We start from the raw sequence: 15,602 nt of genomic DNA on the forward strand, positions 1-15,602 counted from the left end.
AAGGCAACAGTGAAAAATAATGTACATAAAAATACTGCATTTACACCCAGTTCGTAAATTATTCTCATTCGTCTGATACAATGAAATGTTTATGTAAGTCTAGAATATTGCAATATAGAGATCTGCTTTAAAATTGTATCGACCACCAAGCCATTGCCAGAGCTACGACACATATCTTACAGAAGGTTATGACAAATTTCTGTTTCAAAGTGGGTTAAATACTAAATAGTGCTCTGATTTATTGAGTGGGAAGATGGTTGGCCTGGCAGTCTTCCCTAATCTCAGTTGGGGGACATTCACTATGTGGGTGTGTGTGTGTGTGTGTGTGTGTGTGTGTGTGTGTGTGTGTGTGTGTGTGTGTGTGTGTGTGTGTGTGTGTGTGTGTTTGTGTGTGTGGCACAGGGATGCTTGCATGTGCGGCTTTCACATAAATGTTTAACCACCTGCAGGCTCAACTGGCCCCCGCGGGATTTGAGCACCATAGGCTGCCCTCCATGTGTGGTGGTCGTGGGGTACACAGTCTCCGGAGAAGGTTTCAAAGACAGTTATTTCACGCTGTAGCGCGCATATTCTGTGACACCGTGCGATCTATCGGTCTTGCAAATGTTGTTGCAAATTGAAAGCATGTGTCACAATAAACAGTCCGAGTGGAACTTCAACTGTGAAAGGAAAACAGAAAAAATAGCCGTTTGTCGTAAACTGATTGCCTTGACTCGGCGAACACAATGTGAAAATGGGGTTTCACATTTAATCAATGTCTCATTTAAAAGCCTGATTCATTTATTGTCTGTGTTAAAGTGAACAGTATCGTTGCTTTAAGATAAGATGTACACTGCCCGTGGTGTTAATTATACAGGAGTTTTTAACACTTGATTATAATGAGGATAATTATGAACAAGCTGAATATTCATAAATTGGTTGTCAAGGAAATGCACCAGGATTGTGGGAGCATTAGGCCTATAACTTCAGATTGGCTTAGCCATCAAACGTGTCACACGCCTGCGTTGAGACTGGTACTCCGTGAAATGATGGATGGTTCATGTTCATTTGACTATTCAGTGGTATTTTGTCATACCGAGGCTTTTCATCGAAAAATAATATTACCTCCTGATAAACCATCACCGTGTGCATGTTCTGCATGCGCGCGAAGAAATACTGTGTCTACTCAAATGTTTAAATCTCCCCATGTTTTATGATCGGTGAATGTGTTTTTGTTTGTGAAATAAGAATCAATCAAAGCATACCTTGACACCCACATAAGGCCCCTCCCCCGCGTGCGACAAGCTGTGATTTAATCAGCTTTATAGGGAAGCAGGTGGAATCCGGGTGTGAGAGTTCAGACGAGATGAGTGCTGCGCAAGATTCATCTAAACTTTCAAAGAAATTCAATTAAAATGGCAGAGATAAAAATACAAAAACTTGCCGGGGCATCCTTTGTGTACCGTTCCCTCTGTTCAAAAAGGTATTTGCTAAGCGCGTCACCAGGAGAAATAATACTGAATACCTACAGCTCCTATTTGTTTTCGAAATTCTTTTGTGCTAACGCTCCAAAAGAACTGGAACTGTGGAGTTTAGTCAGCACTGTGGTAAAAAGAGAGTACTTGTAAGAAACTGCATTAAATGACTGTTTTATATAATTTTCCGAATTCAAGAAATTGGGGTGGTTAGAGGGCATTTGGCTTGCAAACCCCATCATGTTGGAACACATTGCAGAAGGACCTGAAACGAAAACATTATTTTCAAATGTTTAAATAACATATTGGAGTTCTGCTGGACCCAAATTGCATGTTTATACACCTGCTCTGTTACATGTTCTTATGCCTAATGTTGACTCACGTTGTGTTTGTTTTGTGTATGCTTTTTCCCTTAAAAATAATAAAGAAAGAATGATACATTATACAAGTGCCTTACATTTTCCTGTTTTATCAACATTAAATGTTATCAGTCAAACTTAAAAAAAAGTATTTGCTAATTTTTAATAAAGGGACCTGGAGTGAATGAATACATAACCCTAATTCACCACACACACAGTAATTGTCCCCCATTTACACATTTGTTGTGCTTCCTTATAGCTTAAATGAAAAAGCTTTCTGTAGTTGTTGATTGGTCTCCCACATCAGGCTGGACGAATTTTGGCCCACTCTTCCATGAAGGACTGCCTTAACACCCATACCATTTAAGGGCCTTTTAACATGACCAAAGAGCGAGACATACATTCATGGTTCATCCAATGACATCCTCCAAGTCTTTACATGGCAAAAAACCCTCAAACCCAGTGGTTTCCAACCTATTTTGGTAACTTCACCAATTTTGACCTGCAGCGAGTAGCTGTGAAGTACCCCCTCATGTACATTTTACCTGTAACTTTATGGTCTAATGAGTTTCAATACCCCTGCTTGGGAATCACTGTTCAAACACCATGCTGTTCAGTTGGTACGCAGAAGTCCTGGAAAATTGGTTCTGTGTACCTACAGGTAGGTTTAGCTGTGGCTAATGTGCCGTATGTATATATATACAGTGGGGAGAACAAGTATTTGATGCACTGCCGATTTTGCAGGTTTTCCTACTTACAAAGCATGTAGAGGTGTGTCATTTTTATCACAGGTACACTTCGACTGTGAGAGACAGAATCTAAAACAAAAATCCAGAAAATGTAAAGATTACCCATGCCCTTAGAGCTCACATCCCCCCAAAACATCAGTGAGCCACCACAATGCTTCACAGTGGGGATGGTATTCTGTTCACTATAGGCCTTGTTGACCCCTCTCCAAACATAGAGCTTATGGTTGTGACCTCTCTATTTTGGTCTCGTCACTCCAAATTACAGTGTGCCAGCAGCTGTGAGGTATGGCAAGATCTTGGTTTACTACTTGGTTCATGCCTTGTGGTCAGAGCCGCCCTGAAGTCAGGAATCAATATGATTTGTTGAGACAATGAAGAGGGCGGAGCTTGCTTTTGAAACAAGCCGAATGCTCTAATTTGACATTTGACCAGATTTTGTGCCTTGTCCCTGCCCTGAAATCTAACCCACACTCTTGTTCTGACCCAAACACTTTTAGAGTTAAACTTAAGTGGTTTCAGAGATGGAACATGAGCTCCGCCCTGTCCATTGAATTGTGTTGGTGTTGGTGAAACTCTGAACTCCTGGCAGCAAGCTCTCAATGGTGCAGCTGGAACTCCCTAAGGATATGGGGGCCCATTCCAAATATTTTTAGCCTCCTTAGGGGGAAGAGGCTTTGACACATCCTCTTCACCACTAACTTTCTGTAACTGATGAGGACCCAAGTAACTTGACACTCACTATCATTTCCCCTTCACTTTTCCTTTCTCCGTGATGGGATTGAGGGGATTACGGTTTTAAATGCTAAGCTGAAGTTGGCAGACAATATTCTCATGTATGTTTTCCTCTTGTCCAGGTGGGAGAGGGCATTGTGGAGGACAGTCAAGCGGACGTTTTTCCGTGGAGCCGTTGGGCTGTCGTCCATGGATCGGTCGCCTTTCAGAGCACTTTACGTCACAGTGGTCTGCTTGCTGTACGTGGTGGTCCTGTGGGAGGCTGATGGTGCTGGGGCAGACACTGTTCAGCTGGTCTGGGCATGCTTTAGGTCTGCTCCATGGTGTCCTGTCTTTCCCCACGGCCTCGTAAATGTTGATGTGTTTAACGGTTTTTACTCACATCAGCCATGGAGAGCATGCTAAGGTAGTCGTCTGGAACAGCAGTTGCTGTCAAGTGTGGTTAAGTGTTATTTGCCTCGTATTTTGCGTGTCTGGTGGATTTGTGTTGCTGGGCAGTTTGCAGCTCTTTACTGTAGGTGGTTATTATTTTTAGACAGGTTCATATAGTACTTGGTTGAAGAGCTGATAACATTCAGGGTTAAAAACAGGCAAAACAAGGGAAATTGAAGGGGCAAATTTATTTTTCACTCTGCTTATAGTGGCTCTCAAAAGCATTCACTCCCCATGAACCTTTCCAGATTTAATTGTGTTACCATATGAAATCAAAATCCATTCAAACAGGATTTCCTACCACTGATAAACACAAGTCCATAATTAAATCAGTTAAAAATATAAAACTGAAAATGATTGCCTCTGGTGGGTACGACAGTTGGTTTGAAACAAAAAGGTCCAATGTACTGGAGTGTACCAGTCTTAGCCCGGAACTCAATCTAATTGAGAATATGCTGTTCACCAAACGATCCCCATCCAACCTGAAATGTTGCAAAAAAGAATGGGCCACAAATGATTTGTCCAAAGCCGGTAGAAACTTTTCCAAAAACACTCATGGCTGTAATTGCTACCAAAGCTATCCCTACCAAGTGTCTGAATACTTATGCAATCAATACTTTGCTAGTTTGTATTTATAATTCATTTAGAACTGGTTTTAGATTTCACTTTTCGCTTTAACATATTGGACTTTCTTTTTGTGTTGATCAGTGGCAAAAAAACAAAAAAATTAAATCCACATAGATTTCATGTTGTAACACAAGAAAATGTGGAAAAGTCCAAAGGGGTGAATACTTTTGAGAGCGACTGTATGTATGGTAGGGCACATGAGAGCTGTTCTAATATATTAGACGGTAGCCTCTGTGAAAGGTGCCACTGCGTCAGTGAGGTTGCAGTGTGTTCTGGGTACTGCTACTATAATTGGTCCCTGGCGCATGTTGAACAGACTTGTAATGGATTCCGAAAAGAAATATACAGTGCAAATGCATGTAGAACTGTCAGAGAACTGTCCATTGTAAAGACACGTAGAGTGGTGAGTGTAGTCTCCGTTTCGGAACGCAACCAAGTTTACTTCGACCAGGATTCCTTATTCTGTGCTGGGTCTTAATTTAACCGTTGGTGCTTTGCTTACTTTAGATACTGTAGGGGCAGATGGTACCTTTCACCAACTGCTTTAGCGCAGCACAGTTTGTGTCCTGAGGCCAGGCATTTCTCTGCTGTAGATGTTAACACACAAAAAAGGGTGTTTCGTATGGCAATAGGTTATACTCAGTTTATTGGCACGCACACAGGGTATATTTTTTTAAATACAGTAATCACAGTGTGTAGCTCCTACCGTAAAATATTTTAGATCGTGACCCAAAGTATTATCAACAAAACTGGGTATCAAAAATTGTATTATCAATCACTTGTCTACTCTTTCTTTTCATCAGTTTATTTAACTACAGTGGGTAGAACAAGAATTTGATAAACTTCCGATTTTGCAGGTTTTGTAATATGTAATCTGTAATATTTATCATAGGTACTCTACAACTGTGAGTGACGGAATCTAAAATAAAAATCCAGAAAATCACATTGTATGATTTTTAAGTAATTAATGTGCATTTTATTGCAAGACATAAGTATTTGATACATCAGAAATGCAGAACTTAATATTTGGTACAGAAACCTTTGTTTGCAATTACAGAGATCATACGTTTCCTGTAGTTCTTGACCAGGTTTGCACACACTGCAGCAGGGATTTTGGCCCACTCCTCCATACAGATCTTCTCCAGATCCTTCAGGTTTCTGGGCTGTTGCTGGGCAATACAGACTTTCAGCTCCCTCCAAAGATTTTCTATTTGCGTTCAAATCTGGAGACTGGCTGGGCCACTCCAGGACCTTGAGATGCTTCTTACGGAGCCACTCCTTAGTTGACCTGGCTGTGTGTTTCGGGTTGTTGTCATGCTGGAAGACCCAGCCACAACCCATCTTCAATGCTCTTACTGAGGGAAGGAGGTTGTTGGCCAAGATCTCACGATACATGGCCCCATCCATCCTCCCCTCAATACGGTGCAGTCGTCCTGTCCCCTTTGCAGAAAAGCATCCCCAAAGAATGATGTTTCCACCTCCATGCTTCACGGTTGGGATGGTGTTCTTGGGGTTTCACTCATCCTTCTTCTTCCTCCAAACACGGCGAGTGGAGTTTAGACCAAAAAGCTCTATTTTTGTCTCATCAGACCACATGACCTTCTCCCATTCCTCCTCTGGATAATCCAGATGGTCATTGGCAAACTTCAGACGGGCCTGGACATGCGCTGACTTGAGCAGGGGGACCATGTGTGTGCTACAGGATTTGAATCCATGACGGCGTAATGTGTTATTAATGGTTTTCTTTGAGACTGTGGTCCCAGCTCTCTTCAGGTCATTGATCAGGTCCTGCCGTGTAGTTCTGGGCTGATCCCTCACCTTCCTCATGATCATTGATGCCCCACGAGATGAGATCTTGCATGGAGCCCCAGACCAAGGGAGATTGAAAAAATATATGTTATGTTATGCAATAAAATGCACATTTATTATTTAAAAATCATACAAAGTGATGGAGTTGTTCCTGCCCCAAGTGGAGGAGTTTAAGTATCTAGGGGTCTTGTTCACGAGTGAGGGAAGGATGGAACGGGAGATTGACAGACGGATCAGTGCAGCTTCTGCAGTAATGCGGTCAATGTATCGGTCTATCATGGTGAAGAAAGAGCTGAGGCGTAAGACAAAGCTCTCGATTTACCGGTCAATCTACGTTCCTACTCTCACCTATGGTCATGAGCTTTGGGTCATGACCGAAAGGACAAGATCCCGGATACAGGCGGCCGAAATGAGCTTTCTCCGCAGGGTGGCTGGGCAATCCCTTAGAGATAGGGTGAGAAGCTCGGTCACCCGGGAGGAGCTCAGAGTAGAGCCGCTGCTCCTCCACATCGAGAGGGGTCAGCTGAGGTGGCTTGGGCATCTGTTCCGGATGCCTCCTGGACGCCTTCCCGGGAAGGTATTCCGGGCCCGTCCCACCAGGAGGAGACCCCGGGGAAGGCAGTATTATTCACTTTGTCAGCTCAGGGATTCAATCTTTATGTTACTGGTTGGATGCTCTAAACACTCTAGGCCACAAGTAGCCACATATTGTGAAAATTGTAATCAGTGACAAATTAGTTTTGTAAGTAAAACTTCTCTATAAGCATGGAAACGGGGTTGAACTTACATAACTAAATACATTTTGCTTACATATTGTCACGGTCGTGGGATGGAAAGGACACAGGCGCAGAGTAGAGGTAGGGAAGGTAATCCATTTTTAATCAAACAAAAGAAAGAAGGAATCCAACAAACAAAAAGGCAGCAACCAGTGACGTGGGTCTTCCTTACACAGGATACACAAAACCAAAATGAACCACGCCTTGGGGCCTAACGAACTAAACTTAAATAGGGTCCCCAATTGGAGGCAATAACTAACACCTGCCTCCAATTGGGGAAACCAAAAAAAGGTGTAGAGGTGGCTAAAGGCCACCTCCTGTCCTGTCCCGGCTATGCCCCGAGCCCAGCGCAGAGATGGCTAGGGGCACAGCCGGGACGTGACAGTACCCCCCCCCCAAAGGCGCGGGCTCCCGACCGAAAGACCGGGACGACCACACCCGGACCGGTGGAGGCTCAGCGCCCGGAGCCGCCGGCACAGGCCGGGGAGGCGGAGCCGCAGGGACAGGCCGGGGAGGCAGAGGGTCAGGAGACGGGAGAGCCGGCGGAGGGACAGGAGCCGGCAGGAGAGCCGGCGGCGGGTCGACAGCCGGTGGAGGAGCAGGAGCCGGGGGAGCCGGCAGAGGGTCGACAGCCGGCGGAGGAGCAGGAGCCGGGGGAGCCGGTGGAGGAATAGGAGACGGGGAAACCGGCGGAGGGTCAGGAGCCGGCGGAAGAGCCGGCGGAAGAGCCGGCGGAGGAGCAGGAGACGGGGGAGCCGGCGGGGGAATAGGAGCCGGCGGAGGAGCAGGAGCCGGGGGAGGCGGAAGAGCCGGCGGAGGAATAGGAGACGGGGGAGCCGGCGGAGGGTCAGGAGCCTGCGGAAGAGCCGGCGGAGGAGTAGGAGACGGGGAAACCGGTGGAGGGTCAGGAGCCGGCGGAAGAGCCGGCGGAGGAGTAGGAGCCGGCGGAGGAGCAGGAGCCGGGGGAGCCGGCGGAGGGTCCGGAGCCGGCGGAAGGGCCGGCAGTGGGTCCGGAGCCGGCGGAAGAGCCGGCGGAGGGTCCGGAGCCGGCGGAAGAGCCGGCGGAGGAGTAGGAGCCGGGGGAGCCGGCGGAGGGTCAGGAGCCTGCGGAAGAGCCGGCGGAGGAGTAGGAGACGGGGAAACCGGTGGAGGGTCAGGAGCCGGCGGAAGAGCCGGCGGAGGAGCAGGAGCCGGGGGAGCCGGCGGAGGGTCCGGAGCCGGCGGAAGGGCCGGCGGTGGGTCCGGAGCCGGCGGAAGGGCCGGCGGAGGGTCCGGAGCCGGCGGAAGAGCCAGCGGAGGAGTAGGAGCCGGGGGAGCCGGCGGAGGAATAGGAGCCGGCAGAGGAATAGGAGACGGGGGAGCCGGCGGGGGAATAGGAACCGGTGGAGGAGCAGGAGCCGGGGGAGCCGGGGGAGCCGGCGGAGGGTCCGGAGCCGGCGGGAGAGCCGGCGGAGGAGCAGGAGCCGGTGGAGGAGCAGGAGCCGGTGGAGGAGCAGGAGCCGGGGGAGGAGCAGGAGCCGGGGGAGCCGGCGGAGGGTCCGGAGCCGGCGGAAGAGCCGGCGGAGGAGTAGGAGCCGGGGGAGCCGGCGGAGGAATAGGAGCCGGCAGAGGAATAGGAGACGGGGGAGCCGGCGGGGGAATAGGAACCGGTGGAGGAGCAGGAGCCGGGGGAGCCGGGGGAGCCGGCGGAGGGTCCGGAGCTGGCGGGAGAGCCGGCGGAGGAGCAGGAGCCGGTGGAGGAGCAGGAGCCGGGGGAGGAGCAGGAGCCGGGGGAGCCGGCGGAGGGTCCGGAGCCGGCGGAAGAGCCGGCGGAGGAGTAGGAGCCGGGGGAGCCGGCGGAGGAATAGGAGCCGGCAGAGGAATAGGAGACGGGGGAGCCGGCGGGGGAATAGGAGCCGGTGGAGGAGCAGGAGCCGGGGGAGCCGGCGGAGGGTCCGGAGCCGGCGGGAGAGCCGGCGGAGGAGTAGGAGCCGGGGGAGCCGGCGGAGGAATAGGAGACAGGGGAGCCGGCGGAGGAACAGGAGCCGGCAGAGGAATAGGAGACGGGGGAGCCGGCGGGGGAATAGGAGCCGGCGGCAGGTCGGCAGCCGGCGGAGGAACAGGAGCCGGGGGAGCCGGGGGAGCCGGCGGAGGGTTGACGGCCGGCGGGGGAGCAGGAGACAGGGGAGCCGGGACAGGCGAGGGCGCCGCTGAGGCCGGGACAGGCGAGGGCGCCGCTGAGGCCGGGACAGGCGAGGGCGCCGCTGAGGCCGGGACAGGCGAGGGCGCCGCTGAGGCCGGGACAGGCGAGGGCGCCGTGGGACGATGCGGGGGCTCCTGGGCAGGTGAAGGCGCTGCGGGACAAGGCGGCCAGTCAACCGCGGGCTCGGGCGGCGGCGGCCAGTCATCCGCGGCCCCGGGCGGCGGCGACCAGTCATCCGCGGCCCCGGGCGGCGGCGGCCAGTCATCCGCGGCCCCGGGCGGCGGCGGCCAGTCATCCGCGGCCCCGGGCGGCGGCGGCCAGTCATCCGCGGGCCCGGGCGGCGGCGGCCAGTCATCCGCGGGCCCGGGCGGCGGCGGCCAGTCATCCGCGGGCCCGGGCGGTGGCGGCCAGTCATCCACGGGCCCGGGCGGCGGCCAGTCCACGGCGGGTCCTGGCGGCGGCGAAAACAGGGCAGCGGGAGGAGCTGGCGGCTGAGGCCACTGGGCAACGGGTGTAGCTGGCGGCTGAGGCCACTGGGCAGCGGGAGGAGCTGGCGGCTGAGGCCACTGGGCAGCGGGAGGAGCTGGCGGCTGAGGCCACTGGGCAACGGGTGTAGCTGGCGGCTGAGGCCACTGGGCAGCGGGTGTAGCTGGCGGCTGAGGCCACTGGGCAGCGGGAGGAGCTGGCGGCTGAGGCCACTGGGCAGCGGGAGGAGCTGGCGGCTGAGGCCACTGGGCAGCGGGAGGAGCTGGCGGTAGAGGCCACTGGGCAGCGGGAGGAGCTGGCGGTAGAGGCCACTGGGCAGCGGGAGGAGCTGGCGGTAGAGGCCACTGGGCAGCGGGAGGAGCTGGCGGTAGAGGCCACTGGGCAGCGGGAGGAGCTGGCGGCTGCGGCCACTGGGCAGCGGGAGGAGCTGGCGGCAGCGGCCACTGGGCAGTGGGAGGAGCTGGCGGCAGCGGCCACTGGGCAGCGGGAGGAGCTGGCGGCTGCGGCCACTGGGCAGCGGGAGGAGCTGGCGGCTGCGGCCACTGGGCAGTGGGAGGAGCTGGCGGCTGCGGCCACTGGGCAGCGGGGGGCGCTGGCGGCTGCGGCCACTGGGCAGCGGGGGGCGCTGGCGGCTGCGGCCACTGGGCAGCGGGGGGCGCTGGTTGCGGCTCCCGGGCAGCAGGGGGCGCTGGCGGCGCTGGCTGCGGCCACTGGGCAGCGGGAGGAGCTGGCGGCTGCGGCCACTGGGCAGGGGGAGGAGCTGGCGGCTGCGGCCACTGGGCAGCGGGGGGCGCTGGCGGCTGCGGCCACTGGGCAGCGGGGGGCGCTGGCGGCTGCGGCCACTGGGCAGCGGGGGGCGCTGGTTGCGGCTCCCGGGCAGCAGGGGGCGCTGGCGGCGCTGGCTGCGGCTCCCAGGCAGCGGGGGGCGCTGGCTGCGGCTCCCAAGCAGCAGGGGGTGCTGGTGGCGCTGGCTGCGGCTCCCAAACAGCAGGGGGTGCTGGTGGCGCTGGCTGCGGCTCCCAGGCAGCGGGGGGCGCTGGCGGCGCTGGCTGCAGCGCAGGCGGCGGTTCCCAAGCAGCAGGGGGTGCTAGCGGCGCTGGCTGCGGCTCCCAGGCAGCAGGGGGCGCTGGCTGCGGCTCCCAGGCAGCAGGGGGCGCTGGCTGCGGCTCCCAGGCAGCAGGGGGCGCTGGCGACGCTGGCTGCGGCTCCCTGGCAGCGGGGGGCGCTGGCTGCGGCTCCCGGGCAGCGGGGGGCGCTGGCGGCGCTGGCTGCGGCTCCCAGGCAGCGGGGGGCGCTGGCTGCGAGAACCGGTACGGCGGGTCCCGATAGCCCCACCAGTCCTCACATCTCCCTACATCAGGGAAAGCCCTCATAGGCCCCCCCGGCGTTGTTGCCCGACGCCTAGGAGCTGGCACCGGGCAGGGCTGGGGCACCTGGACTACCCCACACGTGAGCACGGGTGGCACGGCTGCGTCCTTCCATTCCGCCTGCCCCCACAGCACCCCGCCAAGAAATTCTTGGGGCGGACACACGGAGGTTTGCTTACGTCGCCTCCGTCGACGTCTCCTCTGGGGTGGATGCTGTGGAGGCCCGGTGTGCCGCAGAGGACAGTAGGGGTTCTCCTCCTCCTCGGTGTCGCTGTCCGGCCAACCGAGGAGTTCCCCTACCGTCCATTTCTGCTGTGTCTCTTGGTGGTGGTTCATTCTGTCACGGTCGTGGGATGGAAAGGACACAGGCGCAGAGTAGAGGTAGGGAAGGTAATCCATTTTTAATCAAACAAAAGAAAGAAGGAATCCAACAAACAAAAAGGCAGCAACCAGTGACGTGGGTCTTCCTTACACAGGATACACAAAACCAAAATGAACCACGCCTTGGGGCCTAACGAACTAAACTTAAATAGGGTCCCCAATTGGAGGCAATAACTAACACCTGCCTCCAATTGGGGAAACCAAAAAAAGGTGTAGAGGTGGCTAAAGGCCACCTCCTGTCCTGTCCCGGCTATGCCCCGAGCCCAGCGCAGAGATGGCTAGGGGCACAGCCGGGACGTGACACATATACCGTTAGGTCCCGAAATATTTGGACATTGACACAATTTTCATAATTTGGGCTCTGTACGCCACCACAATGGATTTGAAATGAAAAAACTGAGATTAAATTGAAGTTCAGACTTTCAGCTTTAATTCAAAGGGTTGAACAAAAATATTGTATGGAATTGCAACCATTTTCATACACAGTCCCCTTATTTCAGGGGCTCAAATGTGATTGGACAAGTTAACACAATCATAGATAAAATGTTCATTTTTAATACTTGGTCAAGAATCGTTTGCAGGCAATGACTGCCTGAAGTCTGGAACGCATGGACATCACCAAATGCTGAGTTTCCTCCTTGGTGATGCCTTGCCAGGCCTTTACTGCAGCTGTCTTCAGTTGTTGTTTGTTCGTGGGTCTCTCTGCCTTGAGTTTTGTCTTCAGTAAGTGAAATGCATGCTCGATCGGGTTGAGATGAGGTGATTGACTCGGCCATTGCAGAATATTCCACTTCTTTGCCTTTAAAAACTCCCGGGTTGCTTTTGCAGTATGTTTTGGGTCATTGTCCACCTGTAAAGTGAAGCGCTGTCCAATCAACTTCGCTGAAATTGGCTGAATCTGAGCAGACAATATATCCCTATACACTTCAGAATTAATCCTGCTGCTTTTGTCTTCTTTCACATCAATAAACACTAGTGACCCAGTGCCACTGGAAGCCATGCATGGCTGTGCCATCACACTGCCTCCACCATGTTTTACAGATGATGTGGTATGCTTCGGATCATGAGCCGTTCCAAGCCTTCACCATACATTTTCCTTCCCATGATTCTAGTACAGAATGAAATAATTAGTTTCAGCTGTCCAAAGAATGCTGTTCCAGAACTGGGCTGGCTTTTTTAGATGTTTTTTTGGCAAAGTCTAATCAGGCCTTTCTATTCTTGAGGCTTATGAATGGTTTGCACCTTGTGGTGAACCCTCTGTATTTGCTCTCATGAAGACTTCTCTTTATGTTAGACTTGGATAATGATATGCCTACCTCCTGGAGAGTATTCTTCACTTGACTGGATGTTGTTAAGGGGTTCTTCTTCACCATGGACAGGAACCTACAATCATCCACCACTATTGTCTTCCATGGACGTCCAGGCCTTTTTGTGTTGCAGAGCTCGACAGTGTATTCTGTTTTCTCAGAATGTAGCAAACGGTTGATTTGTCCACTCCTAATGGTCCTGTAAGCTTTCTGATGGATTTATTTTTTGCAGCCTAAAGATGGCCTGTTTCACTTGCATTGAGAGCTACTTTGACCGCATGTTGTGGATTCACAGCAACAGCTTCCAAATGCGAATGCCACACCTGGAATCAAACCTGCCTAATTGATGAAGAAATAATGAAGGAATAGCCCACATCTGTCCATGAAACAGCTTTTGAGTCAGTTGTCTAATTACTTTTGGTGCCTTGTAAAATACCCTCAAAGTAAAGCTGAGAGACTGCCCATATTCATTATTTAACTGTGACTTAAATATATTATTGGTAAAGAGACAATATAACAAAGCTTGTGTCAGTCTCCAATTATTTCCAGACCTAACTGTATGCAGTACATACATGCATATATACATACAATACCGGGTCACTGTGACCCTCACAATATGCAATACAAACTTACACACTTGCATACATACATACGAATATGGAGAGAACCAAGAAATTATTTTGAAATAGCTTTTGTTAGCAATGTAATCCACACTCTCCTGCAATTTACACGTAACTGAATAGAAGTTTCAATGCAACTTGGCATAGATTCTATGCGTCTCTGGAACTCCCCTGGAGTAACAGAGCAATATTCTTCAAAAAAGATTCCCTCAAATGAATTCCCTCTTTTGTCCAAAACCTCCTATAGGTGCATAATTGGGTTAAAAAGTTTATACTCATCAAACCTCTCATGCTCTGTGGATGGGGGCATTGTATTCCTGGAGGGGACCAAATAATTAACCCTTTTTTAAAGTCACCTATACCCTTTTCTATTTCCATTTTGATCCAAAATGAGTTCAGCTGGGCCTACTCGGCGTCTTTATTCATGCCACAGAGCATGGTAGGATGTTAATTAATCTGCATTTGTTATGTTCCTCCTCTCACTTATTCAGGATTTTCCTTTAATTTGTCACCCATCTGTTTATATGCAGAAACACACAGTATTGAGGTAATTGAAAAAGACATCAGCATCAGTCACTGGTTTTAATGGTGGACCAAATTAAAGGCAATGTCCTCCACCATAACTACACTCACCTAAAGGATTATTAGGAACACCTGTTCAATTTTTCATTAATGCAATTATCTAATCAACCAATCACATGGCAGTTGCTTCAATGCATTTAGGGGTGTGGTCCTGGTCAAGACAATCTCCTGAACTCCAAACTGAATGTCAGAATGGGAAAGAAAGGTGATTTAAGCAATTTTGAGCGTGGCATGGTTGTTGGTGCCAGACGGCCCGGTCTGAGTATTTCACAATCTGCTCAGTTACTGGGATTTTCACGCACAACCATTTCTAGGGTTTACAAAGAATGGTGTGAAAAGGGAAAAACATCCAGTATGCGGCAGTCCTGTGGGCGAAAATGCCTTGTTGATGCTAGAGGTCAGAGGAGAATGGGCCGACTGATTCAAGCTGATAGAAGAGCAACTTTGACTGAAATAACCACTCATTACAACCGAGGTATGCAGCAAAGCATTTGTGAAGCCACAACACGCACAACCTTGAGGCGGATGGGCTACAACAGCAGAAGACCCCACCGGGTACCACTCATCTCCACTACAAATAGGAAAAAGAGGCTACAATTTGCACAAGCTCACCAAAATTGGACAGTTGAAGACTGGAAGAATGTTGCCTGGTCTGATGAGTCTCGATTTCTGTTGAGACATTCAGATGGTAGAGTCAAAATTTGGCGTAAACAGAATGAGAACTTGGATCCATCATGCCTTGTTACCACTGTGCAGGCTGCTGGTGGTGGTGTAATGGTGTGGGGGATGTTTTCTTGGCATGCTTTAGGCCCCTTGGTGCCAATTGGGCATTGTTTAATTGCCAAGGCCTACCTGAGCATTGTTTCTGACCATGTCCATCCCTTAATGACCACCATGGACCCATCCTCTGATGGCTACTTCCAGCAGGATAATGCACCATGTCACAAAGCTTGAATCATTTCAAATTGGTTTCTTGAACATGACAATGAGTTCACTGTACTGAAATGGCTCCCACAGTCACCAGATCTCAACCCAATAGAGCATCTTTGGGACGTGGTGGAATGAGAGCTTCGTGCCCTGGATGTGCATCCCACAAATCTCCATCAACTGCAAGATGCTATCCTATCAATATGGGCTAACATTTCTAAAGAATGCTTTCAGCACCTTGTTGAATCAATGCCACGTAGAATTAAGGCAGTTCTGAAGGCGAAAGGGGGTCAAACACTGTATTAGTATGGTGTTCCTAATAATCCTTTAGGTGAGTGTATGTGTAATACATGCAGCATTATGAACTCAGGTTAGCATAGGAATCTTCTGAAACAAAATCATGATTTTCAATTTCAAAGCTACATGCTTTGAAAAGGGGCAGAGTAACACTCTGTATAAACCTAAGCACAGCCTTTTGACTGAGGAACAAATTCATGTCTTGTATTGAGTCTGAGACAATTCGGCTTCCAACAATAAGTAATTGGTATTCTGATTAGATGAAAAGTCTTTGGTTCAGGCCAGAGTGGGTTAGAGGAGGAGTACATGGTGGGTTGGAGAGGAGTACATGGTGGGTTGGAGAGGAGTACATGGTGGGTTGGAGAAGGAGTACATGGTGGGTTGGAGTGGAGTACATGGTGGGTTGGAAAGGAGTACATGGTGGGTTGGAGAGGAGTACATGGTGGGTTGGAGAAGGAGTACATGGTGGGTTGGAGAAGGAGTACATGGTGGGTTGGAGAAGGAGTACATGGTGG

The 15,602-nt window shown here is 51.4% G+C and overlaps 1 protein-coding gene across 1 annotated transcript; it reads right to left on the minus strand.

The window, feature by feature from the left end:
- Positions 1-629: 629 nt before the first annotated feature.
- Positions 630-8,942, minus strand: LOC117594429 (vegetative cell wall protein gp1-like; the record flags this gene model as incomplete). Its single annotated transcript, XM_034291982.1, has 3 exons — positions 630-659; positions 7,584-7,765; positions 8,093-8,942. Coding segments are annotated over 3 exons (1,062 nt in total), but the record flags the coding sequence as incomplete, so codon positions are not given.
- Positions 8,943-15,602: the final 6,660 nt, after the last annotated feature.

The sequence above is a fragment of the Esox lucius genome, chromosome 4 (assembly GCF_011004845.1).
Source record: "Esox lucius isolate fEsoLuc1 chromosome 4, fEsoLuc1.pri, whole genome shotgun sequence".
In the NCBI taxonomy this organism is placed as follows: domain Eukaryota; kingdom Metazoa; phylum Chordata; class Actinopteri; order Esociformes; family Esocidae; genus Esox; species Esox lucius.